Source organism: Ursus maritimus, unplaced genomic scaffold, assembly GCF_017311325.1.
Source record: "Ursus maritimus isolate PB19 unplaced genomic scaffold, ASM1731132v1 scaffold_26, whole genome shotgun sequence".
Lineage (NCBI taxonomy): Eukaryota > Metazoa > Chordata > Mammalia > Carnivora > Ursidae > Ursus > Ursus maritimus.
The window spans coordinates 26,929,987-26,957,868 of NW_024425119.1; the positions used below are offsets into that span (position 1 = coordinate 26,929,987).

At 35.6% G+C, this 27,882-nt stretch overlaps 1 protein-coding gene across 1 annotated transcript in view; it reads right to left on the minus strand.

Annotated features, from left to right (window-relative positions):
* Positions 1–18,995, minus strand: part of ERGIC2 (ERGIC and golgi 2) — a 34,102-nt gene extending 15,107 nt beyond the window's left edge. The window contains exons 1-6 of the mRNA XM_008683441.2: positions 18,900–18,995; positions 11,224–11,366; positions 9,621–9,729; positions 7,495–7,541; positions 6,173–6,243; positions 714–754 (exon numbers count right to left, since the gene is read on the minus strand). Of these exons, the coding sequence (XP_008681663.1) occupies positions 714–754; positions 6,173–6,243; positions 7,495–7,541; positions 9,621–9,729; positions 11,224–11,329 (374 nt within the window). The 5' untranslated portion in view covers positions 11,330–11,366; positions 18,900–18,995. The remainder of the gene's footprint in view (positions 1–713; positions 755–6,172; positions 6,244–7,494; positions 7,542–9,620; positions 9,730–11,223; positions 11,367–18,899) is intronic.
* Between the last annotated feature and the right edge of the window lie 8,887 nt (positions 18,996–27,882).

Consider the following 27,882-nt stretch of genomic DNA (forward strand, 5'->3'; position numbering starts at 1 on the left):
AGTACGTAAGGAATTAGATTCAACAATTTTCACTGAGCATTGTTTTTAATATTAGAGTCTTGCCAACAATCTAAATGTCCACTGATGAGGATCCAACTTAATAAACTTAATAAATTAGTTTATCTATAAAATGAATACTCTATGTAGTAAAATGGGAAGATATCCAAAATATCAGGTTCAATGGAAAAAAACAAGTTCTAGAACAAATGTACAGAATGATCCTATTTGTATTAGGAAAAAATAACATAAGCAAATATGCAAACATACATAAAATTATAAATGAACAGAATATTTCTAGAAGGTGACGCAAGAAATTTCGCTCTGGTTATTACTGTAGTCAGTGCCAATAACAGTAATGATTAAGAGGCTTTTACTTTTAATTTATATCCTTTACTCTATATCCTTTCCATTCAAACTGAATTTTAAATGATCACATATTGCTTTATAATTTTTTAAATAGTTAATAAAATTTTAAATGAAAACTAAAATGCATTTATGATTCAAAGTACATTAGAGAAAAGATTATACATGACTTTAACATCTGATAAAATTTTTGAAATTGTAAAGACTATATTAATTACTATATTCTGCTAATATTTCATCCCAAAAACTGCCCAGAGAAATATGCTAATCTATGAATAATTCACAATGGACAAAATAGAGAAAACATGATCTAGATTTCTAGGGACCACAATACTTTGTTAACTTATTACCTCTGCCACTCTTTTTGCTGTGGTGAAAGATCAAATATTGCCTGAAATAAAGGAAAACATAATCACTAGCACTGTCAATTTCTCTTGGCTTTTATATCATAATTTAAAAATTTTTTCTTTGAGCAAGAAGCAAATTTATAGTGTTGGTAGAAACAAGTATTCATGATTTACATTTAATCTTCTGTAAGTAAGCTTCAAAAATGTGGTATATAATATTCTTACTCAAAACCAATATAAAGAAATTTTACTAATCACAAACATTTTCCTGTTACAGTTACCCACATTTATAGAAATGACTGCAAGTTGATAATCTGTCTATGTACAAAGTGGTACTTTCGGACTTGAAATCCTTTAAATGATACATGCATGAAAGTTTTTAAAAAAGAAAAAGAAAAACATAAAGCTCAACTATAAATCTAAGCATCCAAAGCCCATAATCTTGCCAGGAAAAATACCAGATGAAATCACCTTTTTTTTTTTTTTAAGCGTTATTTACTTAAGTAATCTCTGCACCCCACGTGGGACTCAAACTCATGACCCAAAGATCAAGAGTCACATGCTCTTTCAACTGAGCCAGCCAGGTACCCCGAAATCAACAATTTTTGAAACAAGCTAAACAGTGCTGTAATTCCCAAATGTACTAAACAATAAGGAATAATTCAAGAAATTTATATAACCACTATCTTCATCAATTCAGTCAGATGAGGTGACTTGTAGAATCAGAGGGAAATATGCAAGCTTTTCACAGTTTATACCAATATCCACAATTTAAGTTTGCAATAACAATGACCACTTTTGATTTTTATAAAGGCAATTCATAACAAAGCATATCAATTCTACCTTTTAAATTTAGCAATATTAATTATCCTTCCATAATCAGGCCCTAACCTACTACTCTCTCTCTACAAAATCCTCAGTTCTTTAATCAAAGTGAAAGAATCCCTCATTTTATTAAACCAGTTCTACCTCTCTGCCTTTGGTAATTTAATTACACCAGCCTGGAAACTTCCTCTCCTGTAATTGTGACCCTCATGTTTATCTAAATCCTATTCACCATATCCTCCAGGTTAAATTGCCCCCATCTATCTGAATACAGTGAAATTATCTCTGATTACTCCTCCTGCTGATCGTATCTACAGCATGCTTCCCAAACTTTTTTCCACCATAGTGCACAAGGAAAATGCTAACATCTGCAAAACATGGCGAACGGAGGAAGCTGCATGCAACTGCTTCCCAGTTACCTTGTAAATAAAACTTTTGACAGTGGGGGAGAGGATTCTTCCTTTGACTTCCCGAAACTGCATAGTATAGTATGTGGCATGGGGGTAAAGGAACTACTGAGTAACCAACTTCGTGCTAGGTACTCCGCTACTTCTTTTTTCACTTAGCCTTCAGAACAACCTGTGAGTCTGTTATCATTCTTGCCTTTTTTATATGAGGAAGAAGCTCAATAGGTTCAAAACTTTTTCCAACATCACAGACCTTAAGAGTCACTATACAAAAACCCAGCTCTGTCAGATTCCTCACTTTTACACAGTTTTTAAATTCTTCTAAGTAAAGAAATAGTAATGAAATATAATAGTAAACAGCAAAGTAGTAGCTCTCACAGCATATTGTATGATCATGATTTGGAAACTAGTAAAGTTATTAGGGCTAAGTTTTTAATATTCAGAGTGCATATTAGGACAGTAAGTTTGAAAACATAAAAACAAGTAAAAAATATCTCAAATAATTTTACATTAATAACTCTTACTTTATGTTTTAATATAAATTAGGAACAAAGGAATGGGTCCGGACTTACTAGAAATACTGTTGAACATTTTAGAAATTATTAATAAAAAGTATACAATTGAATATTTTTAAGTTCCTAACTATCTGGTCAAGACATAACTTTTAATTATATGACAATTAAGTTTAAATAAAATGTTCCTATTCCACAAATGAAGGAAGGGATGGCAGAAATTGTTTACAATGGAATAAACAATAATCTTGTTACAATTACATAATTCTTACATATTCCTTAGTGCCTAATACCTAACAAGGCACTATACTTCACATTTTGTGAAACGCAGAAGAAAGAATAAAGTTAATGCTTCTCAGGAGCTTAAAATCTAGCTAGGGAGACAAGCTCCCCTGAAAAAACAGTCATATAAACAAAACCAGAGACTTAACAAATGTGAAGAAAAAAAAAGAGTAGGAATGGGAGACACTCTGAATATGGAGAGAATGCTAAAGAAAAAGTATAAATAAATTTTAGAGGATAAGTTCAAGATGATTAAGTCTCCTCACAACCAAATTTTCACAGTGTTCAAAGAAACAACAACAACAAAAAATGAAGACACACTCCATATTATCTTTTAAATTAGCATCCACATGCTGGAAAATTTTAAGAACTTATGCAAGACTGCATACAAGGGAGACTAAATTGAGAAAAGAGCCCAACACATAATTCATTTCATGGCACACAGAAGTCTATGTAGGAAAAAAGGAAAGTCCGTAACTCAGAGAAAGAGAGGAACAGGTGCTAAGACAACTTATTGTTGTCTATAACCTGAGAAAGAGGCAGTCCCCACCCCAGGAGCACTTTGGGAGTCCAATCAAGTGCCAGAGACCACATGGTGAGGGCATTCCACAGCAGTGTCATTCCTAGCTTACATGTGGCCTGGACCGTGTTCTAAATAAAGCAAGAGTACTGCCACGGCTGGCTGCTAATGAGGACAGTCACACCGGCTAAAGAAAGGAGGAGTTAGCCTAGCAAAATGTAGCCTGTCAAAACAAGCACAGAAAAGGAAATCTGGAGTGCCCTGATGAACCACGCTGCCATCCTGGACCCAATACTGACTTCTCCCTTCCTTTTCAAAAAGCATCTGAAGCTCTAATATGATTTAAAAGAAGCACAGTATATCTAAACTTATACCCTTTTCTCCTTTCATCTAGGCCTGAAAAAAAAAAGTGTGTTATATTGGAGAAAGGGGGTCAGATAAAAACTGACATAACTGAACCTTCTATGTCAACTCTCAATCACTTACTAGGCCACTTATATCCCCATCCTAAGGATGAAAAATAAATAAATGAATATATAAAAAGAATTATTAACTTGAAAAAAGTGATCAATCTCAGGTATGAGGGCTAATTTTCCTCTATGAAACCATTCCTAGAAATAAGAAGATGTTAAGTTTTTCTAATTATTTCTCAATAAAATTCAGCATCGAAAAGAAAATAAATAGAATGATCTGTGATATATTAAAGATAAAAAATATAATCTTTGAATTTTAAAATGTAATGAAGGCACTGAAAAGAAGATTGGTCTTGCTGGATCAGAACTCAGAGGCGAAGCTTGAAATATGCATCTAAAATAAGAACTGATAAGGATATTGAGAACCATTCCATGAAATTCAGCATCATATGGTAAGAATTTTAAAAAGCAGAGGTAAAGGGACACAAGGGGCGGCTCAGTTGGTTAAGCATCCAACTCTTTATTTCAGTTCACATCATGACCTCAGGGTCGTGAGACTGAACCCTGAGTTGGGGAGCCTGCTTAAGAATCTCTGTCTCCCTGTCCCTCTGCTCCTCGCCCTGTTCTCCCCCCTCTGCTTTCTTTCTCTAAAAATAAAACAATAATAAAGCAGAGGTAAAAACACTGCTTTAAACAAAATTAAAGCAAATAAACAAGCCAAAAAAAAAAAAACCACTTTGAAATTCAGATCATTAAGATCAAACCAGAATACAAAAAAACAAAACAAAACCAAAACACCCAAAAAACAAAAAACCCTACACCCAAAGGTGATCCACACCTGGATATATGGGATAAATATCTGAATTATAAAAGCGGGGAAAAAAAAGCATTCAAGTAGATAAATATGTTACCTCTGAAGGAAAAAATAATTCCATCAGAAGACAATGAAGGAATGTCTATAAAGTTCTGAATGCAAAACACCATAAAGCAAGAATTATATCCTGAGCCAAAATTACATGTATGAAGAACAAAACATAGGCAGTAATGCTAAAGTCTATAAAATATAACCCACATATTCACATATTTTTACTGACAAGTCAAAAAGTCCTCCCACAAAATGATAAAAAAGAATGATACAAAATAAAAGCAATAAAACAGAGTTAAAACTCAATAATTATTCTTAAAATAGTATGAAATGTAATGCAAATGTTAAAGTGTCTAATAATTCTCTAGATCTAAATTTCTAGATGATAGCTTAAAATGTGATAACATGGCACCTGAATCTGTAAGGTACCTAACCTCATAAAAAATTACAGGGAAATCAATTTTTTGAGTGGAAATACAGGAGTGAGGGAGCAGAGAGATTCAGAGTGGCAATAACAAAGTTACTTTTTCTTTAGAAATTTCTACTTAAAAAGTGTGCATCAAAAGGCAGAAATATATTTTATTGCTATAAGCTAAAAATAATTTGGTAATCAGGGGCACCTGGGTGGCACAGCGGTTAAGCGTCTGCCTTCGGCTCAGGGCGTGATCCCGGCGTTGTGGGATCGAGCCTCACATCAGGCTCCTCTGCTATGAGCCTGCTTCTTCCTCTCCCACTCCCCCTGCTTGTGTTCCCTCTCTCGCTGGCTGTCTCTATCTCTGTCAAATAAATAAATAAAATCTTCAAAAAAAAAAAATTTGGTAATCAAAACTGACCTAAAGACTTCCTTTTTTTTTCTATGACATGTCCAGCTATCTCTAATCCTCCTCCACCACCTTTAGTCTTCACTTTGCAATTTGCTTAAAGAAGGGTTCACGATGTCAATGATAAACAAAGAAACTCAAGAATACAAGGGTAAACGTAAGTACCACAATGCCAACTGAGCACAGAGCAAATCAAAGTAGCTGGGAGTTCCCTTCCTTATTTTCTAAAGCTTCTTTATTATCCTGGCTTGCTATCACCTGCCCCTGTAATGTGATGGTGTTTTCTGACAAATTGGTTATATCATATACAACTTGTGCTATGAAAAACGTAGGAGAATGTCAGAATTTCACTAGCTTTGGGAAATGGAGGTTTGAAGGACAGAAAAAAAAGTAAATGCATAGAAAACATCTCCTTTTAGATATTAGTTCATCCTTATGTTAAGAGGAATACAGCTCAAACATTTTTAAAGACAACTTTCCTAAAAAGTAGAATACAAACAGGACACAGAATTTCCAAATCATTGGGAAAAAAGAAGAAAATTTAATCATTATAGCATTTAACAAAAAATATAAAACATGAATAAGGTTATAAAACAGAATTTAGAGGCTTATCAAAGATGCTAACAATGGTTATCTCAAGGCTTTGGTATTAGAAATCTTCACAAAGAATATGGGTTACTTTTAAATTAAAAATATATATATATATGTATATATTAAAAGCTAGCTCAGACAAAACTAAAAGCAAATATCAAAACTGTCTTCAAGAAAACAACATCTAATAGCATATTATTTAAAAATAAATGTCCATTAAACTTACTGGTTCATAAACTAGACCATCTGCAGATGCAACCATTGTTTCTGCTAAATCCAATACATCTGCTCCAACATCTGCATAAAAAAATTAGAAGTTTATATTCTATGTTCAGAGCCAAACTACATCTTATATCAACTAACAAACTGAAATGGCTAACAGAAAATTCAGATATATAAAATCATTTTCCTATACCAATTACTTGTTCAAAAGTTAAAACAGTCGCATTATACAGTTTTGGTGGAAAGTATTCAAAAAAATCAATAATACGTTTTCTAGTTCTTGTTCAGTAAAAAAGATAACTCAGAATCTCATGGCAAAAAGCATAAATTTCACTCAACTGCAGAGCTTTGCAAAAACTGTCAAGAACCTAATCAAGAGTACTAAATTAAATGGCTGCCAAATAAAATGATACAAAAATTATTTTTAGAAATTAAAAGAAATTTTAAGAGAAAGCCACTGATGACTTTTAAAAAATCAACAAATAGGAAAAGTTTATTTTGAAAAGGCAAAAATTTTAATGGTATTCAAACATCTAAAATAAGGCAAAAATATGATATATTCAATAGTAACAAATTCATAGATATAAAGTGTTTCTTTCCTCTTAAAACCACTACCATAAGGAAAAATAAATGAAAAGGGAAAGAGATTTAAAGTTTTTCTGAGATGAAATCTCTCAGAAATTATCTCCTTAAACTATTTTACACTTTAAAAAATTTTGTCTCCGTTTTTAAAAGATATCTTCAGTAATCTAAAAGCAGTAATTTAAAAGATATCTTTCATGCAAAAACATCCTTGTCTTTAAGAGCAATACTGATTCAAACATCTATCTAGCATATTAACATTTTTCCACTTCTGCCAGTATAATCAAGTGAAGCGAGAAAAGAAAACAGAAACTGGTAAGACATCATTTAGTTACAAGACTTGGATCCATATTTTAATACGCAGGAGTACAAGTAAAGGGTGACAAACCAAACCAGTGAAATAGGATATGTTGTAGAGCATGGGTGTAAAACTGGAACTCCGAACAAGAAAGAAAGAAATGATACATCTAAGTTAGAACTCTGACTCATGAAAATTTCCTCCAATTTTCTTTTATTTTAATTATACTAATAGGAAGTTAAATCTCTTCTCTTCATGGAAAAGAAATTTAAAGAATATAAGCTGGGGAGCAAATGAACTTGCATTATTAAATAATATTACCATAGCATTTTAAGATATCATAAAGGAGAAAACAAGGTTAAAACACCACCAGTGGTTTTACTTTTTACTAACAATTATTGAAACCATAAACGATACATGGCCTCGACAAGTAAAGGTGTACTTACATTGACACTTCATAGCAACAGTAATATCTATATTGATTCTCAATTTGCTAAAAGACAAGAAGGAAATATTAGTACCTACCAAGTAATCAAGAAAACATGAGAAATATATATCAACTGATCTATGAAAACTTGGATTTCAAACAGAATAAAATATGTTGATTAGAACTTGGATAGCATTTCTTATGACCAAGACAAAGGCACTTTAAAAGTAAAAATTCTATATTTTGCAATTATTCTAAAAGCCTTTCTGATTTCACAGGTTTTCAACACAGTATCCTTTAATTCAATCGTGGTGACTCAACAATAACTCCAAGCAACTCAGAAAAGTCTATCTCTGTTTATATAAACCCTATATGGAATATTCTTTGAGGAACATAAAATTTTCAAAATCAAGAGTTAGGAATTACAAGTCTTTCTCTTCTATTTATCAGATAAATATCATATATTAGACATTATGCCTGATGCCCTACAATTATTATCTTTTTTATTCTCTTTTTTAAAGATTTTATTTATTTGAGACAGAGAGAGAGCACGCCACAAGCAGGGGGAGGGGCAGAGGGAGAAGCAGACTCGCCAATGAGAGGCTCTATCTCAGGACCCTGAGATCATGACCCGAGCCAAAGGCAGATGCTTAATCAGCTGAGCCACCCAGGCATACCTATCTCTTTTATTCTTTATCATGGACATATAAAGTAGTTAGCTTTCTAGTTTTGCAGATAAGCCAGTGTGTTCAGAGCGGAGCAAATGTCTGGCCAAAGATCCCGTAACCACTGAGGTGGCATATTGGACACTAAGTATGAGTGGTCAGGGTAAATGCCCAAACTGCCAAGAAAAAACACCTTTGATGCTTAAAGTTTTGCGTAGACTTTTAAAAAGGCTCAGCCAATGTTTTATTTTCAGAGGATCAGTTCAAATCAAATTAATTTTCATATACCAGAATTAATTAAGCACTGTGGATAACACAATGAGTACAACCAATATCAGTCCCGTCCTGTGCTTCCAATCAAAACCTTTTCCCTCTAATAATTTTTCTCTGGTTTCAAAAGAACCACAGATTTTTGGAGCTTCATATTGTCTTAAAATTGTCTAGAGTTCAAACTGTACTCCAAATAACTGTGTGATTTAGGCTTAGGAGATGCTGTAGGAACTAGAGAACGAGGCCAAGCGGCCAGGCTTCTGGGCATCCCCACTAAGCTTAAGAGGTAACCTATGTAATACTTCATTTGGAAAAAAGCGAAAAATGATTCACACTGCTGCTAAAAACAACAAAATAAGAAAAACAACAGATTCTTTGAAAACTACTAGTATCCAGAATAATACTCATATTACAGATGAAGAAACTGAGGTCCAAAAGAAGTCAGTTGTGTGATTTGCCCGAAGTTACACAGCAATTTACCAATACTGACTGACTGACTTACTTCTCATTAACCCCATGAGGAAGGTAGCATAACTATTATCCCCCCATTTTTTGCAAAAGGAGACTGAAGCACATGCAAACATAGATTTATTAACTTCCCTAAAGTCACATAGCTAGTAAATGGCAGAGCTGGAATTGAAACGGAGAAGTACAGTACACCCCCCCAATCTAGTACAATCTTAACATTATAAACCTGTTACCTCCAATCATTAAAAAATCCAAATACAAATAAATTAAATAAAGTGTATATTTTCAATGGGTTAAAAGTGATGTTGTTTATAGTAACATTATATTTAGATATAATTTATAAAAATCCAGTTATAAGCATATACAATATAGCTTTAGACAATTTATTTTCCAGCACACACAAGATATTTCAAAATCTGAAGAGTAAACAGTTTCAAAACATTAAACAATTTCTGCCATTTCAACATCTAAAAATAAACAAAAACAAAAACAAAAAAACCCATATTATGTTCTCCTAACCATTTTATACAAGTGCATATTAAATCAAGAAGATCGCTCTTTTAGAATTTAACCAGTATTGAAATGATTCTAAAATGTTTCACCTAATGCATGCAATTAAGGAGGATTTTTCAGGACTACTTCAGAACTAAACCAAGCGTAAAAGGTTAGAAAAAAATTTAAAAAGATATGCTAACTTTAAAACAACTTGAATCCAAAGGTATTTCAAGAAGAAAAAAGTTACCTAGAAAAATCCTTATCTACTTCATATTCATACTTCATCCATGTATCTTGATATACTGAAAATTCCATTATGGTTAATAAAGCCATCGTGGTAAATGCTATTAGAGAAACTGAGAAATCAAACAAACAAAAAAACCAGAATTAAAACAATTTTTAAAAAGTAAACAACAGGAAATTATTTTAAGTGAGATTAAAATTAGCAAAGCAAACCCTTATATGATTGCCCTGTGAATGGATACTACTAGAAAAAGTTTTGCTTAAAATGTTCATTATAGATCTCTTTCTAAAACAGCTCAAAAACGAAGATTTAATGAGCACATACATGAACATAAACGTTTCTACTATTGAGAAGTATTTTATCTCATCAATATTAAGGATATCTCACTAAACAGATTTGCCAGATTTTACATAAAGACACAAAATTTATATATAGCAACACCATAGATATGATAAATGATGAGAGGAAACTACAAATTTGAAAGCATTCCCCTCATAATTAAAAACGCATCCATGTCTGTAGCCCAATCTATAAAAAACAAAACGAGACTACCTCTTAGATCCTGAGAAGCCCCGACAACCTGTGTACCAGAAACTCAAATAACATCTCCAAATCTCTAACAAAATTCTCATCTACTTTGGAATCTCCTAAGTATATCACCTCATTTATAAAAGCAAGAAAAGATCTGACAAAAAGAAAAGAACTATCTCATACAGTGACAAAATACACTTAAAATGGATTGTGCAACGAGAACTTGCACTACTTCCATTAAAAAAACTTAATCACAGATTAGTAATAGCAAGCAACTTAACTACACATTTTACCAAATGAAATGTCAATCTTACATGAAATATTTTATTAGTTCTTCATGCGGAAAGAAATAATAGTAAATTTACTGTCATAGTCGCATATTTTTCTTATATATTTCATATTTATTTTATTTAATGAACTCTTCTATTTGTACCAGGTACTGCATTAAACATTTTATAAATATTAATTTACTTAATCACTAGAGTAACCCTACCAGGTAAATGTTGATGTTACCCCCATTTCATGGAAGAAGAAACTAAAGCACAGATGGATTAAGTAACTCCCTTAAGGTCAAGTAGTTACGAAGGGGGAGAGGTGGGATTTAAATCCAGACAGTCTCGTTCCAGAGTCTAAGCTCTTAACTATTACCTCATGCTGCCTCTCTCCAGTAATGTGAAATCTAAGAATTTCTATTATAATGTCTAAATTGATTTCTTCTTAACCAAAATAGGACTGAAGCAGTTCAAGATCGTTAAATTACTTCTTCCAAGTTCAATTCTACTTATATATAATTATATATAACTCGAGCACCAAAGCTGTAAAACTGGATAAATTTGTTCAGTAATGTTTTAATAAACGCTGCTAAATGCATAGCCTGCACTGGGTTAGATGCCAAAGAAAATATACATGACAATAAAATTAGGGCACACAGTGTGACAAGAGGACAGACCAGTCATAAAGTTATTGTGCAATTCATTGATGAGTCCTTCTTCATGACTACATTTCTGAAGGTTGTTGACTGGCTCCCTAAGAAGCTGCACTCAGTGAAAGAGTCTTAATTAGAACTGTTACTCACCTGTACCCCCACTGGCTGAAGTCTCTACATAGCTGTCAGGAACTTTTGGAAAGGCATCCAACTCTTTCACCAAACTTAAGGTTTTTTTCCGATTCAGTCGCCTCATCTTCAGGAAAACCTTCTTCTTCTTTCATATAGTCATGCTAAGGAATAAATAATGAATAAATGAATACTCTAAAACAGATACAAAGGTTTCTTTACTCTTAGATAACTGACAAATGTTCTTGGAACAACTTAACATTTTCATTCCTCCTTGAGAAAAAAGCTTAATACTTACCCGCACCGCTCCTTTCTCCATCCCACCCTGACAAAAAATACTAATGAAAGACAATTTACACAAACACATTAAGTAGCAAAAAAGTGAAAAGCAATTCACGTTCATAATATTTAAATATACAAATTAAAATAAATAACTCTTCTATTAAATTAACAAATATTAAAATACATTCCCACTAATAGATGACAATGAAATAAATAAAATAGGCATGCTAATCTATTGCTAGCAAGAATATAAATATTCACCACTCTTCTTTTGACTACGTAAATTCCCTTTTTAGGAAAGTATCCTAAGGCAATAATCTGGTTATCAACAAAACTTTGATTGTGAGGCTAATTCTCATTATAAGGATAATTCTCATATCGTTATTTTTAACTATCAAAGAAAGATAGAAATGCTGGGTAGCCAAAATACAAACTATGATGTATTAAAAGCTCTGAATGCATGTAAATACTGAAAATCTTACAAAAGAAAACATTTAATGACATAGGAAAGCACAATACATTAGGAAAAGACTAGAAGAAAGTCCAGTTCTATGGGAAACAGGAGGAAAGATATACAAGAAACTGATTCAAAGTCTATATGCAAAAATGTTAAAAGTAGATCATGGGAAGATTTTAATTGTCTTTTTAACAAAATTTTGGACTTTCTAAATTATCTATTTTTACAATAAAAATATTATTTAAAAATTGACTGCTTGGTATTCTTTTTTTGACCAGTATGCCAACTATATCTAAAATATGTTACAAAGCCATAAAAATAACTGAATTCTCAAATATTCATATAATTTTTATAAGACTGATTTATATAAATAATACTATAGGTGATACTATAAAGCATTACTAGAAATCAAAGTTTTATTAATAAAATCAACACCTAACAGAATAAATCAAATGGTTGCAGGAGCCACTAAAGAAAAAGAATGTCTCTAGAAGAAAGCAGAAAGACTCATCTGAAATCCAATAGGTAGGATTAATATGGAAAGAATAGGCCATAGAAAGGGTATTTGTGAACAAAAAGGAAAGTCAGAAGTAAAAACTGGCAGTGGTCAGGAATACTGTCCAAGAAACCAGTCCCTAACCAGGGACACTACTAATCAGTCCATGAGGGGGCTCCTGCTCTAAAGTGAAACTGAATGCATTAATATGTTGATTTCATTCACTATTAAAAACATCCAACTAACTTCTCTTTCCTATTCCATATGCACAACATGGCCTTCAGATTATAATTTTGCTTTTCATGTGAATGTTTTTCGTAAGGAAAAAAGAGACATGCAGACACACTAGATGAGTTTCTGATCCCCACGACAATTACTGTTATTCTCAGTTGTAAATTAAGCTTCTGAGCGTTTGCCTACAAACACTCAGAAACTGAGCTGTGCTCCCTCAGTTTGTTCAACTCAGAGTAATCAAATTTATTTTCTGTACCTGCTTAGTGGTAACTACACCAAGACTGACCCCTCTTCAATCTTTCAATTTCTACTCATTCCTATTGGAGTTAAACATTAAATATGTTCAAACCTCTTATCTTTAGAACAAACTCTACATTAAATGCAGTCCAACTCCAACTATAGATCTCTGGCTGCTTATCTATAAGCCAAACTTAAAAGAATGAATCAGGGCACCTGGCTGGCTCAGTCAATAGAGCATGTGACTCTTGATCTCAAGTTGGTGAGTTCGAGCCCCATGTTGGGGGTATTTACTTAAAAAAAAAAAATAGGGCGCCTGGGTGGCACAGCGGTTAAGCGTCTGCCTTCGGCTCAGGGCGTGATACCGGCATTATGGGATCGAGCCCCATATCAGGCTCCTCTGCTATGAGCCTGCTTCTTCCTCTCCCACTCCCCCTGCTTGTGTTCCCTCTCTCGCTGGCTGTCTCTATCTCTGTCAAATAAATAAATAAAATCTTAAAAAAAAAAAAAAAAAAAGAAGAAGAAGAAGAAGAGAAGAATGAACTGTCCCCATTTGCACACTGTGACTACTTCCTCACTACATGCTCACCTCTTAACTAAATTTGATCTGAGGTAGGTCATTAACAACTTCTTTAGTACAAAATCTCTGAAAAAATAGTTTATCACTTCTTTTTCTTCTTGAAACAGCATCTTACCTTGGCTTAAGTGATACTACACTCCTGATTTTCATTCTACCTCGAAGACCTTCTTTGGCTTACTGCACAGATTCCTCTTCCTTTCAGATTCTGCACTTGGTGCTCCTCCCAACCCCCACATTCTCCCCAGTGATCTCCCATCCCACAATTTCCATCTACACACTGATTCCTCTCAAATCTTTATTCCCAGTACAAATCTCTCTGCAGACATGTATATATTTTTCTTTCTATGACATTTTCAATGGGTCATTCCAAAGAATTTAGACTCAATTAATTGCTTTTTTTTTATTTTCTGTTTTCTCCACTGTAATGTTAGAGCAGGAACCTGTCTCAACTTGATCTGTATATCTCCAACACCTGGCACAGGGGTAGTTAATAAATAGTAAGGGGGAAAAAGGAAGGAGGGAAGGAAGAGAGGGACATTCCCCAAAGAAGGAAGGAAGGAAATTTCCCCAGAAATACCCATGACTGTATAGCTTTCCAATCAAAACAGTTACATAACTAAATACATAAAAATATAAGATCCACAAGGAGAGGAATTTTTGTTTGTTTCACTCTAGTAGTCCTAGTACTTAGAACAGTGGTTGGCACATAATAGGTATAGACAGCATTGTTGAACAAATGAATACAACTGAATTTTACTCCTAAACTTTATTTTTACATGCTTTATAAATGCTTTCTTTTAAATTATATATAAAGATATGACAGCAGCTGGTTTTACAAACCTAACAATTCATACAGCTTATTCTGCACTCCTCCCGCTTGGCTACTTTCCAGCCTCTATCTAGTATCCTCCATTCTTATTTTCCATGATTACCATTCTAGAATGGAGCACCTTGCCACTCTGCCACTCCTGTCCCATTCCTGTTAGATCAGCACTAACCTACATCAAGAAACTCCCTCCATCCCTAATACTTGCCACTCTACCCCACAGAGCCACTGTTCTGTTATGAACAAATTAACCAATAACTTCTAGTTTTTCTAAAAGCATCCTTAAACCTGACATTCTCCTGGTGGGAGTTCCCGTCAAACCCTTACTTCCTGAGACTCACAGGGTAAAGCAGCACATGTTTTATATATCATATTACGATCTCTCAACCATCTCTTCCCTTCTACTTCTAATAATAATAAACAGTTATACAGAATTATAGCTCTCATACTATGTGTTAGGTATTATTTGAAGCATTTTATATATTTATTCATTTAACCCTCTAAACGATTCTATGAAGTAGATACTATTTTTATTCTCATTTATAGATTAAAAAAAAAAAAACCAAACCGAGGCACAGAACAGTCAAGTAATTTTTGCAGGGCCACACGGCAAGTGATAGAAAACCTGGATTCGATCCCAAGCAGCACGGCTCCAGAGTCCATGCCCCAAAGCACAGTGTACACTGACATTTCAGTACATGTGATCATCTTCTACTAACATCTGGATATATTTAAAATTTCCTTAATGACTCTAGCACCTAGATCATTCAAAATGCTTCTCTCCTTCCCCATTCCATCAAAATTCTTTGCAAGTCATGACGCTAGACACTCATCCTATGGCATTCATTCACAATAATGCTTTTACCATGTAACAGATTTTCTATGCCAGTGGCTTCCATCTATGCAAAGCCACACACAAGCAAGACCATGTTTTGACTCCTCATCACTTTTAAAACTGCTCCATCTCTAAAATCTAAAACACTGATTTTCCTCTCTGAGCAGAATCAATTATCTTTCAGGCTCTTTAATTTCCTAACTAGGACAGAATTTGTTCTTCATTATCCTTGTGTTTTCAATTCCTTGGACTTCTCCCAGTTATCCAGTTCCACTGCTCCCATTCCCAATTTATATGCTTCTCCATCTAGCTTGGTCAGCCATTTTAAAAAATGTATTTAGAAATACCCTAGATCGGGGCACCTGTGTGGCTTGGTTGGTTAAGCACCCAACTCTTGGTTTCAGCTCAGGTCATGACTCAGGGTCGTGAGACAGAGCCCCGAGTTGGGCCCCGTGCTCAGGGAAGAGTCGGCTTGAGACTTTCCTCTCCCTCTGCCCACCCCACCCCACCCACGCTTGCGCTTTCTCTCTCTCTCAAATAAATAAATGTTTTAAAAAGAAGAAGAAAATACCCTAAATCACTGGTTTCTAAAAGTCACTGCCATTCTGTTATAAAATTTTCTCTTCTGAACCTTAACGAAAAAAACCAAGGACAATTTAGGAAACATTTAAAGTTAAATTTATTCAAATTAAAAATCGTGTATCGGAGATTATTTCCTTTCTTTTTTTTTAGGTGTCAAAATGTCCTTTCTTTTACGAAATGATAAAAGCAGATAACAGAGATATTTGTTTTGATTTTTGGATTAAAAACTGCAATTCTACATCAGTCCTCAAATGCAGCCCCTTCCCCTGGTTTGGTTTTTCCCCCTCTGTTTTGTGTACTGGTCCACAAATCCTAAAAATTTAGGAGCCACTGCATTTGATTCCTTTGTCCACTGGTTGGTGCTGCTCTTCATACTTTCCAATCTCCAGGAACATACCTGTTTTCTTCAATTTCTGCCCTAAACTATCATGTATATTAAGAAGCAAAACAAACAAAAGTCCAGGAAGTCACTGGTAACAGTTGAGACTAAGACAATGCTTTGAAAATAAGTAACCACCTTTCATACTGGAACAAGGACACATATTATCATCACTCAGTCTAAGTAATGTCATACAGGTGTACTTGGAAGCTGAGTAAGATTATAAATATGACTTCTGTGCCCAAAAAAACCTGGGTTACTATCTAGTCACTTACTAGCTATGTGACAAATTTGGAAAGACCCTCAACACCACAGCATCTGCTATTATATTTTACTTTAAAAGGAGGGAGGGAGGCATAATGGCTACCTCACAGTTTCTAACAAAGCTAAAAATGAGTCATTTGGTAAATGTTTCTAATTCTCAAAAGAAATGCAAAGATTTGTAGGATATTTGAAATTTATGTTGAAGTCACTGAGGAAAGTGGGATAGAATCTGAGGTTAGTTAATAGTATCATGAATAGACTGAATATGATATAAATTGAGAGAAAAGCTAAGAAAGGAGGCTGTAGAGTGATGGCAACACAACAATCTGGAAGTGTCTAGCAGCAATGCAAAGCAAGGATAAATACAATCCTCCTCAAGTAACAGCTTGACTGTACTAACTACTCAATAAAAGTGTACAAAACTGAAGTGGAAAAGGTCAGGGACACATGAAATACATTATAATAGAATGAATGTCTCCAAATGCAAGGAGAATGGGTTAACAAGACACCAAGAGTAGAACTGACCTAGACTATAATAAGATTGTATGGAGTAGCAGAAAGGAGGAATTTGTACCCTGGTAATTGAGAAGAGAACAGCTTAAGAATGCAAGACATTGGAAGATGGGAGTTTAAAGACATATTAACCATATAGAAGAAGAGTGTTGAATCACTTTTGGGATCAGAAAAAAATTACATTAAAAAGCATCTTCTTCAGGGGCGCCTAGTTGGCACAGCGGTTAAGCGTCTGCCTTCGGCTCAGGGCGTGATCTCGGCGTTATGGGATCGAGCCCCACATCAGGCTCCTCTGCTATGAGCCTGCTTCTTCCTCTCCCACTCCCCCTACTTATGTTCCCTCTCTCGCTGGCTGTCTCTATCTCTGTCGAATAAATAAATAAAATCTTTAAAAAAAAAAAAAGCATCTTCTTCAGTCTGTATTTTGACTAAGCACCAAGGCAATATCTCATGAGTAACTACAAAAGTTTGGAAACAAAAATTTTTAAATAACAAAAGCTAATACTGAATGAATGTTAACTGTCTGACGGGCATTGTTCTAAATGCATTTGTTAACTCATGTAATTCTCACCAACAACCTTATGAGTTAGATGTTATTATTCCCGATTTTGCAGATAAGGAAACTAAGACACAGAGGTTAATTTGCCCATCATGACATTAAAAGGCAGAATCAGAATACCGAAAAACTGTTGAATAGGTTAGCTGGCAGAATGCCTAAACATAACTTCCATTAAAATAAGTTTCACTATTTCTTCCAATTAAGCCATTAATCCCTAAAAAAAATAAATTGATATATTTTTTCTAATTCTTTTTTTTTTTTTTTGATGTTCCAGACTAGGTCTGATTTCCTTTGAGAGATCTTTCAAGCTTGATATATTTTTATGATCTGTACCCTCAAGCCATTTCAACTCAGTTGCATACTAAAGTTTATATTCAAAAAAACAAAACTCCTCTCTTCCCCTTTCCCCCAAAACCATGAAATTTATTTTTTTTTTTCATGTTTTTCCTCTAGGAGAACTGGAATAACTGTATCAATTTAAAGATATCTATAAACAAGATACCTATAAACAAAACAAAGCATACTCCTGAATTCTTCAGTGAACAAGCCTGACTCGTTTCTTTTAAAGGCTATATACCAGAGTTTAAAGTATCAGGCTAGGCAATTACTCAAATACAATTTCAAACAAATGAACAAATCCTGTTTTTAAATGTATCTTCAATTGCTTCTGAAAGCCAGTCTTGCAACATTTTAACAGATATTATGTAACTTTGCGTTAAGTCCTGAGGGCACTGAATCCTAAATATAAAAGTTACTTAAACATGTTTTCTCAAACAATGACCGATCAACTCTATAGACTACCTATACCCAAGGCTATTTTCTATCACGAATTGACGAGTTACCTTCCGAAGGTTTCTTAACTCTCGAGGGCTTAAGGAAAGTAGTGACACTCAGACCTCTCTCCTATAGCATCTCGCCAGCCCTGCCCCTTTCTCATTTCCCCAAGCGGCGTGCGAAACTCTTTCGAGGCGAGGCCAAGACCTCCGTCTTTCTTAAAGAGAGCAACCTGCTGCCAAGAATTTGGTATTTGCCTGAATGGGGGTGGGGAGCCAGACACCCGGGAGGACGGGGACAGGATCCGGCTGGTCTTCACAACACGGGACGCTTCTCCCTGAGGACCAGAGGAGCCACCGGGGCACCGGACACCGCGAGAAGCAATGGGTCAGGGTCAGCATCTACAGGAGAAGCACTAAAACTCCTTCAAGTTGCAGCATAGGCAGAGACACCGGAATGGGGAGAGAGGAGCTCCCAGGCGCAGCGCTGCCCAGGGTCCTGCCAGCAACGCCCCCGGGGGAGGTGGAGCGGCTCCCCAGTCCGGCCCTCTCTCCAGCGGAGAGTGATGAAAACGGAGCCAACCCCATGACAGATTCTCAGCCCCCTTAACCACATTCACGGCCTGAACAGCCTCGGAAGAATCGGGAGGACAGCACCCAGCGGGGTTTCAGTATTTTACCTTGTGTTACGGTATCAGCCGACCGCCATGTTTCACAGAAGCCCGGGTCGCCCGGGCTCCCGTTTACCCGAAAATATCGCGAGAACAAAAGCGACAACCACCGCTGAAAACGTCAGATGGGAGACAATGTAGATTTCTCGCGATATTCCCTTTGCTTACGAAGTGCTTTGTGAATCAAGAGGTGTGGTTAAAATGAAAGGGGTGTGGCTACACAGAACATAGGTTGAAACATAGTTTAGGTGTAACCACGTGGCCAGTAAGCAATCAGCTCCGGGAAGCAGTGGGTTGCCTTCCGAGTGGTAGTTACCACAGAACGAATCTCAACACCTCACACCTTACTTCATTGCTAATGAGAGACTTGGGAGCAGGATTTATCATTTGCAACCCTAATGCGTATCAGCTCCCCAGTCCGCACCACGTTTTGTGCCTTCTGTTTTTGCCTTATTTTCTCCCGTCAAGAACGTTTAAACGTCCTTTTCCAGACATAGGTAATCCTTTTAATTATTTGTTCAATGTTTCTCTAAGAAAGCACATCTGTCTTCCTCACCTTTATATCGCCAATACTTCCTATGCACTCAAATATTGGTTAAGAAAATTAATACTTCATCCTTTCCTAACACTTTGTAGTATAAGAGGTAATAAAGGGAAATTTGGAAAGAGTTCGAGAGTAAGCCCAGCTGTAATCAGATTTTCCAATCAAACGTTGAGATTTTAATTTTGTGATTGACCAAAAAGTCTTACAAAGGCATAATAATAACTTTATACAAGCACAGCTTTTCTTTTTTTTTTTTTTCTGGTAAGCGCTGTTTTAAAGTTTTACTTGCCTTATTTAATCCTTACAAGTGTATAAAGATTACTGGTAAACCATTATTTACCAATAAATATGGAAATTGAGTCAAGTAGCAATTAAATGATTTACCCATAGTCAGAAAGCTGGGAGAAGCAGAGATATCTTGACCACGTTACTAAACTGCCCTTGGAAGGTGCAAGTCACACCGTTTTATTTAGTTAATTAACATTTAGTGAAATACAAAATTTCACTAAATGGAAACTATCCCAAAAAATAAAAGCATATAAAGTGTTTCCACTGATACAATTTCATTTCCAGACTTTTCATGTCAGCGTTAGTCCTCCTTCACATATTTAAACAGTTTATTGTGGTAGGTAAGAGGGTAGACACTGGGGCTAGAATTTCCTGGGTTAAAATTCCAGTTCAACCATTTACTAGCATGTGACCTTGGGCCCATTACTTCATCCCACTTCCTCACCTGCAAAATGGCATGATAATATCTCATATGATTGTTATGAGGACTAAGTGAGTTAATAAGTATCTAAAGTGCTTCTTTACCTTAGCCACAAAAGTACCAGCAGCCCTTCCTTCTTTATAGGTCTAAGATTATTCGGGCTCTTGCTTGGATGGAAGCTGGCTGTTGTTCGCTTAGTCACACCTGATCGCTGGTCTCCAGAGTAATCTACTTTCAGGGTAATAACTCTCCCATAAGAGTTGGATTTCTCAGTACAGCAAAACTGACTAATTTGATCCTGCTTATTTAAAAACAACTCACCATTTCCCAAGCTACCAAATGAAGACAAAATTAATTTCACCTGAAGATTGAACCTCAGCTTAGATTTAAAGAGGGGTGAATACTTAATCCTATGTTATTGGTGACAGGTTTATAGCTGGAAAACGATTTGCTTCCAAAGGAAAAAAAATCCATTCCATTATATATTACCTGCAGAAGAGAACCAGGAGACAGGTTTTAAATTGGAATTTAAGCTGGTACTAAACAACCTGTATTTTGTACAGATGCTCAAAAGGTATTTTCATGGTTTTTTTTCTTTATAGTTTAAGTTTTAGCAACTTAGCAGCAAAACTAAGATAAATATATATATTTTTAGATAGGTATATATAGCTATATGAGTGCCCCACAAGCATCAAATTCAATATATTCCCAAGTGGATCTTATTATTTATCCCCAAATCTACTTCTTCTCTTCTGTGCCTCGGAAAGTCAAAGGCACCACTAACCTCAGATTCAATCAGATTAGATTCCTCTGTGTCTCCTCCTTCTCACAGCTACTAACTCTCATGACCAGACAATTCCTTTTATAAGGCTATTCTGTTTCATGCTATACACCAGGTCTTTATTTTTACTTGCTTTGATAATAGGTCATTATCAATGTTATACTCAAATTTTGTATTTACATTTTTAAACATTGTGCTTTACACTCTTTTCGTTTTTGTTTTTGTTTTGTTTGTTTAAGAGAGACAGCTTGCACCTGAGTGGGGAGGAGCGGCAGAGGGAGAGAATACCAAGCAGGCTCCTTACCCAGCACAGAGCCCATCATAGGGCTTGATCTCACAATCCTGAGAATCATGACCTGAGCTGACATCGAGTTGATTGCTTAACTGAGCCACCCAGGCGTCCCATGCTTTACACTCTTATATAATTTTTTCATCCGCCAAGTTGGACTTAAAAATCTGAAATCACTTTTCACGTGCCAAGTTTCGATTTTGTACTTCAGCTAATGGATAAATACTGTAAGTCTGTGTACAGTGGCACTATTTGCCATTTAATATCTCTGTTTCAGTAGAGTTACCATCAAGATCTATAAAGCAGTGTGCAGTATTTCAGTGTGACTAATAATGGATCACAGGGACCACAGATCACTCAATTGAACCTGTGACCTGGCCATTCATGGAACAGACATTCACAGAGTACCTTCTATGTGACAAGTGGAGTGTTAAGTACAGAATATAACCTAGTGACAAAGCAGACAGCCTGGCCCTCATGGAATTTGTACTACATTGGGGTACACAGGTACCAAATAATAAAACCCAAAACAAATATGTGACTGTGGCTGGTCATTTATCTTAATAGTTATAACACAGTATTATCTTAATAGTTATTAGTAAACTATTTTTATAGTAATGTATTATGTGTATTCAACATGTTTTATTATAGTCTCCCATAAGTTTCAACATAAAAATATCTAGCTGAAATATGTATTTTATACACTATCATTCTCTACATTGATTACAACATTCGAATCTGGTGTTGTACTTTTCATTTCCAAATATTCTTGCACTAATATTTCTTATCTTTGCATCGTACATATATTGTCTCATCTATTTGATTAGCTATTTTCATGAACTGTCAATATTTTAAAATAAATTGTAGCTCTGGGGTGCCTGGGTGGCACAGTGGTTAAGCGTCTGCCTTGGGCTCAGGGCGTGATCCCGGCGTTATGGGATCGAGCCCCACATCAGGCTCCTCCACTATGAGCCTGCTTCTTCCTCTCCCTCTCCCCCTGCTTGTGTTCCCTCTCTCGCTGGCTGTCTCTATCTCTGTCGAATAAATAAATAAATCTTTAAAAAAAAAAAAATAAATTGTAGCTCTTTTTTATTTCTTAAGATTTTTAAACATTACTAATTTCATGTTAACAGTAGATGAAATTCTTTAAGTGCCTAGAACATAGCATTAGAAATACTTTAATTCACTATATTAAATTAAAAAGAGGCAGCATATTTAACTCACATACTGTAGTCAAATTTTGATTTCAATACATGCCACAAATAGAAATGTCTGCAAGCTTTATCACCTATCAAGCCCACATGCCTTTAGCTAGATAGCATATGGGTCTCATCCAAAAGCTTTGAAAGTCAAACTTCTTTAAAACACTGTGCTGACCTCTAAAGACACAAATGTAGCCTCCCAGACCAAATGGCTGATAACCTGTATAACAGTCACTACCTTATTTTCATCTATTAATGTTAATATTTATAAATTCGTAAACCCAGATGAACCTTGGAAGATAATATCTAAGAACAAGCACATTTGTGTGTGTGTGTCTTTATGTTTGTATAATTTTTATGCACATGGCAAACTGTCACAATTACCAAAAAAAAAAAAAAAAAAAAGAAAAAAAAAAAAACAGGATGCTAGGAGAGAAAAAGTCAACTTTCAACTGAGTAGAGCAGAAGATATTTTTCCTTTTTCTGATATGGTAATCTAACATTGATGTTGAGCTAAAAAGATGAAATAATTTCCATCCCATATATGAGATATGTCCCTACAGGTGATTTTTATGTCGTGTAAAAAATACATAAACAACTAAATATATAAATAATATATGGTCAGGATTCAGATGCTTTGACTAAAAATTATGAATATATACCTTACTATTACTGTTCAAAATACTTAATAAAATACTTTTATTAAACTTGTTTTTCTTTTCTTTTTTTATTTTTAAAAGATTTTTTTGTTTATTTGAGAAAGAGAGCACAAACCAGGAAGAGAGGCAGAGGCAGAGGGAGAAGCAGACTCCCCACAGAGCAGGAACCCTGACGCCGGGCTTGATCCCAGGACCCTGGGATCATGACCTGAGTTGAAGGTAGATGCTTAACTGATTGAGCCACCCAGGTGCCCCAGTTAAGCTTGTTTTTCTAAGTAAAGAGAAGTTGAGCCAAAGTAGTAAAGCCCCTTCCTCTCTGTCTGGGTCTTAGAAGGAAAGAAGCCAGTGGGACATCAGCATTCCCCTTGCCCTTACACACACTTTCTCCTGAATTAGGTTTTGAAGGAGTAAACTTGGTCAGAAGTTGATTTTCCTCTAATGGAAGGTAGTTAGGTTGGGGGAACCCATTAAAGATCTGAGTCTACACAGATTGGGGCTGCTGCTTTGATACCACTTCCATCCTACAAGGGTGATGTTCCATAACACATTGATCCCCGTTGGCACTCCCATAGTAGTAGCGATGGTGATCGCTGAAGCTGAGTTAGGAGAAGCCATTAACATCACGTCTACCATAAGCGAAGTCCATGTGGAAGGAACACATGGGAATCCATTAGAGTCTTTGATTTGGAGGCAAAGGTAAAAAAAAATATGAAGCTGGGAGATTAGTACTATTCCCATATTTTTTTTTTTTGATCCATACACAGAACAAATAGGCTTGATTCAGTGAAACTATGAGATTTGTCAGGGAAAAACTGAAAATTGAAAAACTGAAAAGTGGTAAAGTTTAAAATGTGCTAGCAAAGGCCATAATGGATAGCGTGGCTTCCTCTTTGCTCTCTTGGGTCATCCTTTGGGGGAAATGCCGCTGTTCTGTTACAGCATACCTAAGAAGTCCAGTGGAAAGGCCCACATGGCAAAATTTGCTTTAAATATTCCTGATGAGAAGTCTAAAGCCACTCCGATCTCTGACCCATTGTATGAGCCCTGTTTTTCTCTGAAATCTTACATCATTTTCTTGTTCCTAATACTCCTACATTTCCCAGCCATGTCCTGATGCAGATCCGCGTCTCCATTGGTGTGCTGAGCACCCAGGGGCTCCTTTCAGCCTGGCAACTCATGCCCTTTGGTTCTAGGAAGTTTTCTTGATTTGTTTTCTTAATTTCTCTCCTCTGTTTTCTCTGTTTCCTCATTCTTAACTCCTATTGTTATAGGCTATGTTCTGGACTTCCTAAACATTAACTAGAGGAAATACGACAAGGACAGTAGTGAAATAAAGAATTATACTTTTTGCTTTATACAACCACAGTGTTGTTTTTTAGCTAGCACTATTTCTCCTGCATTTATTTCTTTAAAAAGTGACAAAAATTAAAAGCAACGTATAATCATTAGGGAATGGGAGAGACTTCTGGTTGCCTAAATACTCTTCTCTCCTTTAGTCACAGAGTCCTGAACAATAAACCCAAATGAAGAATTACATTCCCAAGCTTGGCATGTGGGGTGGCCAGATATGCAAGTAAAAGTCACTGCGTAGGGCTTTTATGAAAGCCATTTGGTCTCTTTTCTCCTTACCTTCCCTCTTTTCCCTGCTTGGAATGTGGCTGTGATAATCTGAGCCCAACAGCAATTTTGTGACTTAAGGATTTAACCCATACACTGAAGATGGTGGAGGAGGAAGCCAGAAAAAGCCTCAGGTCTCAAAACTGCCTACTGGCTGCCTGACTTCATTTAGGTAAGACAATAAAATCCTAATGCTTTCAAGCTACTGTAGTCAAGGCTTTTTAACCAGCAACTGACAAGTAATTCCTAATGGAGTCAAAGAAATTTATACTATTTTGACCTCTCGGAACACAGAACCTCCCTTATTACATGTTAACCTTATTTTTATTTTGGTTCATTTTCTTTCATTCACATGTTCAAGTGTGTGCATGAAGCTGGCCCAGTTCCAATATTTCCCACTTCCGGTCTCATTTCCTTAGTCCAAACTGCACACTTGCACTAGTATTATCTTCTGAAAACACTTGTCAGTGTGGTATGGTGATTAAGGTCTGTAATCAGAAAAACGTAGGTGCTAATTCTGCTCTGAAATCAGCTGCTTAATATGAAACAAGACACTTAACCTCTCTTGCTTCAACCTCTTCATCGGTAAAATGGGAAAGATTGTGCCTTTCTGAACAAGTGTGCTTAGAATGTAATATATGTAAAGTACTTGGCACATAGAAAGATATTGAGGTAGCCTGATAGGACTGTCATTCTGCAATTAAATCCTTTTGGGAATTAGGAAGGGAATTATTGAAAAAGAAGTGAAGACATAAAGGAATGAGTATTTGGAAAGATATACGGGTACTTACATTCTTGAACAGCAAGTCTTATTAAAAATATATTTTTAAAGGATTCAGGGGGTGGGGAATCCTCTTTGAAAGCTTTATTTTAGGAAAATGCACAAGATACTAACAACATGAATTGAAAGTTTAGTAGGAGCCAACCAGTCTTTTAAATGCTTTAAATTTTTGAACTCCTTTAAATATAGGATATCTGTATGAATAGGTTGCTTTTCTTACCTCCACTTTATAGATGAGGAATTGGAAGTACAACAAAGGCTAATTTGCCTGAAGTCATAACGCTAATTAATGATGCAGCTGGGATTTGAACTTAAGAAATCTGGCTTCAGAACCAACACTTTTAATCCCTATGCCCAGGGGTTATTAATGTTACATTCAAAATGTTTTCAGAAGGATTAGCTTTAATGATTAAAGGAATTAACTGGAAATATCAGGTAATGTCTGGCATTTAGAAGATATTCATCCACATTTGAAGCCCTTTTTCCTAGAAAAGCATGGATGGTAGAAACTGTAACTGCCAGTGTTAACTAAGCAAAAATTAACAAATAGGCTGATTGTTAATGTGACATCAGCAACAGCAAACACAAGTCACAAGGACAATTTGTGCTTTCTAGGCAAAGGGAACCACCAAAACATAGGATTTAACGCTCTAGATATGTGTGGAACATTCTAATTACCCGGACAGAAGGACAGGTTCTATTCTGAGGAGCTAGCGTAATTATAAAGGCCTCTAAGTTGGGGGTGAGAGGGGTCGGGCGGAGATAAAACAGCTTCAGAGTACACAGAATATAGAACTGTTGAATCATTATATTGTACACCTGAAACTAATTATACAACAAAAATATTTTTTCAAAAAAAGTAGTGATATGGAAAGATGTCCAGCATATATGATCAAGTGTAAAAAAATCAAGGTTTAGAACAATTTACATGCTACTTTTGTGTAAGGGGGGAAATAAGAATATGCATCATGTCTGCATTTATTTGCATAAAAACACTGGAAGGATATACAATAAAGCAATAAAATTTTAAAAAGGCCTTTTTATTTATATGGTGTAGTATTTCATGTACACAGAAGCATATGTAAGCTATGAAGCAAGATAATATCTGTGAAGCCATCACCCAACTTAACTAGAAAATTATTAATAGCATTGAAATGACTTGTGTGTGGTGCCTCCACCGTATTCCACTGCCTCCCCACGACTCCAAATGCTAGGCTACATCCCTTGCATTTTTTAACCATATATGATGTAAGCCTAAGCAAAATAATGTTGAAGTTTGCTTGTTTCTGAGCTTTACAATGGTACCTAATCTTCTGAAATTGTTTTTTTTAAAGATTGTATTTATTTATTTGACAGAGAGAGAGACAGCCAGCGAGAGAGGGAACACAAGCAGGGGGAGTGGGAGAGGAAGAAGCAGGCTCCCAGCGGAGGAGCCCGATGTGGGGCTCGATCCCAGAACACCGGGATCACGCCCTGAGCCGAAGGCAGATGCTTAACGACTGAGCCACCCAGGCGCCCCTGAAATTGCTTTTTAAGCTCAGCATTGCTTTTAAGATTCACGTAAAGAGCCTATGGACTGTTTTCTATTTTTTACTGCTTTGTGAGTATACTCCATTTTGATTATCCACGCTTCTATGGGGAGCATGTGGAATTCCAGCTTGTGCTGATATTAACGTTACTATAAACATTCTTGCACATGTTCAGTGGTCGTGGTTGCCTCTTTTCCTCTAAGACACTGCTCTCAAACCTGACTGTACATTAGAATCATGCCAGGAGCTTTAAAAAAATTATTCAAAAAAAAAAAATCATTCCCCACGCTCCAGATTTTACATTTAACGGCAGCTGTAGTTGAAGACAGTGCCCTAGGACATATACCTAGAGGTAGAATTGCAGACTCAGAGAACACTGGCATCTTCAATTTTACTGATATTGTCTGAGTTTTCCAAAGCTGGAGCAGCAGATTATACCCCAGCCCCACCAGCAGTGAGAAGAGCTCCCCCCACTCCACATTCTCATTATGTTTATATTGTCACACTGTTGCAATTGTTTGCCAACTTAGAGAATGCAAAATGGCATTTCTTCTTTTGTATTCTCTTCTATTGGTCAGTTCATCTCTGCAGAAATACCATAATCAATGCCTTAATTATTATAGCTTCATTGCCTGTTACAGTTCTCCCACTTTATTCTGCCTCTTTTTAAGAGGTTTTTTTTTTTTTAGATGTTTTTGTTCCAGCAGTTGTTTGTGTTGTCATTATTTGACAATTTGATAATTTATTTTATAAGCAAAATAAATTTCTTAATTTCTTATTTTATATCTGTGGGGAATAGAAAAATGAAAGTGATAATCTGACAATACAGTTGAGACCAAAATGAAATCAGGATAGGTGCCAACGCTGTTAATCTTTGGAGA